The sequence below is a fragment of the Buceros rhinoceros genome, unplaced genomic scaffold (assembly GCF_000710305.1).
Source record: "Buceros rhinoceros silvestris isolate BGI_N320 unplaced genomic scaffold, ASM71030v1 scaffold34245, whole genome shotgun sequence".
Taxonomy (NCBI): domain Eukaryota; kingdom Metazoa; phylum Chordata; class Aves; order Bucerotiformes; family Bucerotidae; genus Buceros; species Buceros rhinoceros.
Genome location: NW_010413945.1, coordinates 397 through 1927, shown reverse-complemented (window position 1 = coordinate 1927; position 1531 = coordinate 397). Strand labels below are relative to the sequence as shown.

At 63.9% G+C, this 1531-nt stretch overlaps 1 protein-coding gene across 1 annotated transcript in view; it reads right to left on the bottom strand.

The window, feature by feature from the left end:
* LOC104494145 (active breakpoint cluster region-related protein-like) overlaps positions 1 to 248 on the bottom strand; it is a gene marked incomplete at its 3' end in the record, with an annotated part of 3709 nt that extends 3461 nt beyond the window's left edge. The window contains exon 1 of the mRNA XM_010136941.1: positions 155 to 248. Within this exon, the coding sequence (XP_010135243.1) occupies positions 155 to 248 (94 nt within the window). The remainder of the gene's footprint in view (positions 1 to 154) is intronic.
* Between the last annotated feature and the right edge of the window lie 1283 nt (positions 249 to 1531).

Sequence of the window (1531 nt, the reverse complement as noted above, 5' to 3'; positions counted from 1 at the left end):
TGATTTACAGGCTGCACCCGAGGGGTTCTACCAGCACTAGGTGCCTGCGGGGTCCCCGCCGGGGTGAGAAGCCTGGACGAGTGTTGCCAGTGGCACATCCCACACAGTGCTCTGCTCCAGTCACAGCCCCACACGAGCAACATCCATCCCTGACCTGGGACAGGGCACAATGGCGACACCAACGCGGCCACCATGTCCTCCTCCCCTGTGCTGCCACTGGTCATGGGTGGCAAAGCCAGAGTGGCCATCGTGAACACCGCTCTGCCTGGACTGTGGGACATCCCCACCAGGACTGTGGGACATCCCCACCAGGACTGTGCCAGCACAGCCCCTGCCAGACGAAGGACCTCCCCGGGTGCGATGCGGGAACCGGCACCACAAGCTTGCTTGTGTGGTGGCTGTGGAGCAGAAGGGACGCTCGTCACTTCCAGCCGCCAGCAGCTATTTTAGTTTCTCTTTCGGCTCAGCAACGGGTCCTGTCCCTGCCTTGCCCTCGCTGGGCTCCACCACCCATGGGACACCCTGTATCCCCCCACCCCAGCCAGCCCTGGGTGGGTGCGATGCGGGAACCGGCACCACAAGCTTGCTTGTGTGGTGGCTGTGGAGCAGAAGGGACGCTCGTCACTTCCAGCCGCCAGCAGCTATTTTAGTTTCTCTTTCGGCTCAGCAACGGGTCCTGTCCCTGCCTTGCCCTCGCTGGGCTCCACCACCCATGGGACACCCTGTATCCCCCCACCCCAGCCAGCCCTGGGTGCGGGGGGAACCCAGGCTGCTCCAGCAGCAGCCAAACCCCCATCTGCAGAGACCGCAGGGGACAAGGCATCATCCCGACTCTGCTGCCCCGTGTTTCCTCCCTGCCCCCCATGACTACATGGGGCTCCATCCAGGGCTGGGGGCCAGAGCTGCCCCCGATGTGGGGCACAGACACCTCCTTTTCTCCTGCCACACACCCTCCCAGCGGAAAACCAGCCCGGGGGGCTCTTCAGAGGCATGTTTCATCGCAAGCAGCCAGACCCTCCTCCTCCTCCCCGGATCTGAGGGCAGGCAAATGCACAGAGCAGGCTCATGGTGCTGCTTCCCAGCCACTCGCGTGTCTCCCAGGCTGCTTACAGCCAGGCTGATGCCTCTGGGTTTTCCCGTCACTTCGGAGCACTTCCCCAAACTGCCAGGGGCAAGCGGAGCTGGGCTTCAGACGGGGGCAGAGGAGGGAAAGGTGCTGCCTGCCCCCACTCTGCACTGTGAGGCACAGGGGGGTTCCCATCCTCTCTACCCCAAAGGGTGATGCCTTGTGGCAGTCGGTCCTGAGAGAGGGACCCCCATCCTGGTGAACAGGGGGTCTCTGCTCGGGAGGACTCCGGGCTGGACCCTGAACCGGAAGCTGTATCCCCCATGACTCCGTGCCCCCGCAATCTGCAGCAGCCAGGGAGAGCCCTGCTCTGGGATGGAGGGGTCAGGCAGACCTTTCCCTTTCCCCCACCCTACACCCACGGGGAGGATGGACCCTCCTGCTGCCATTGCTACAGGCACATGT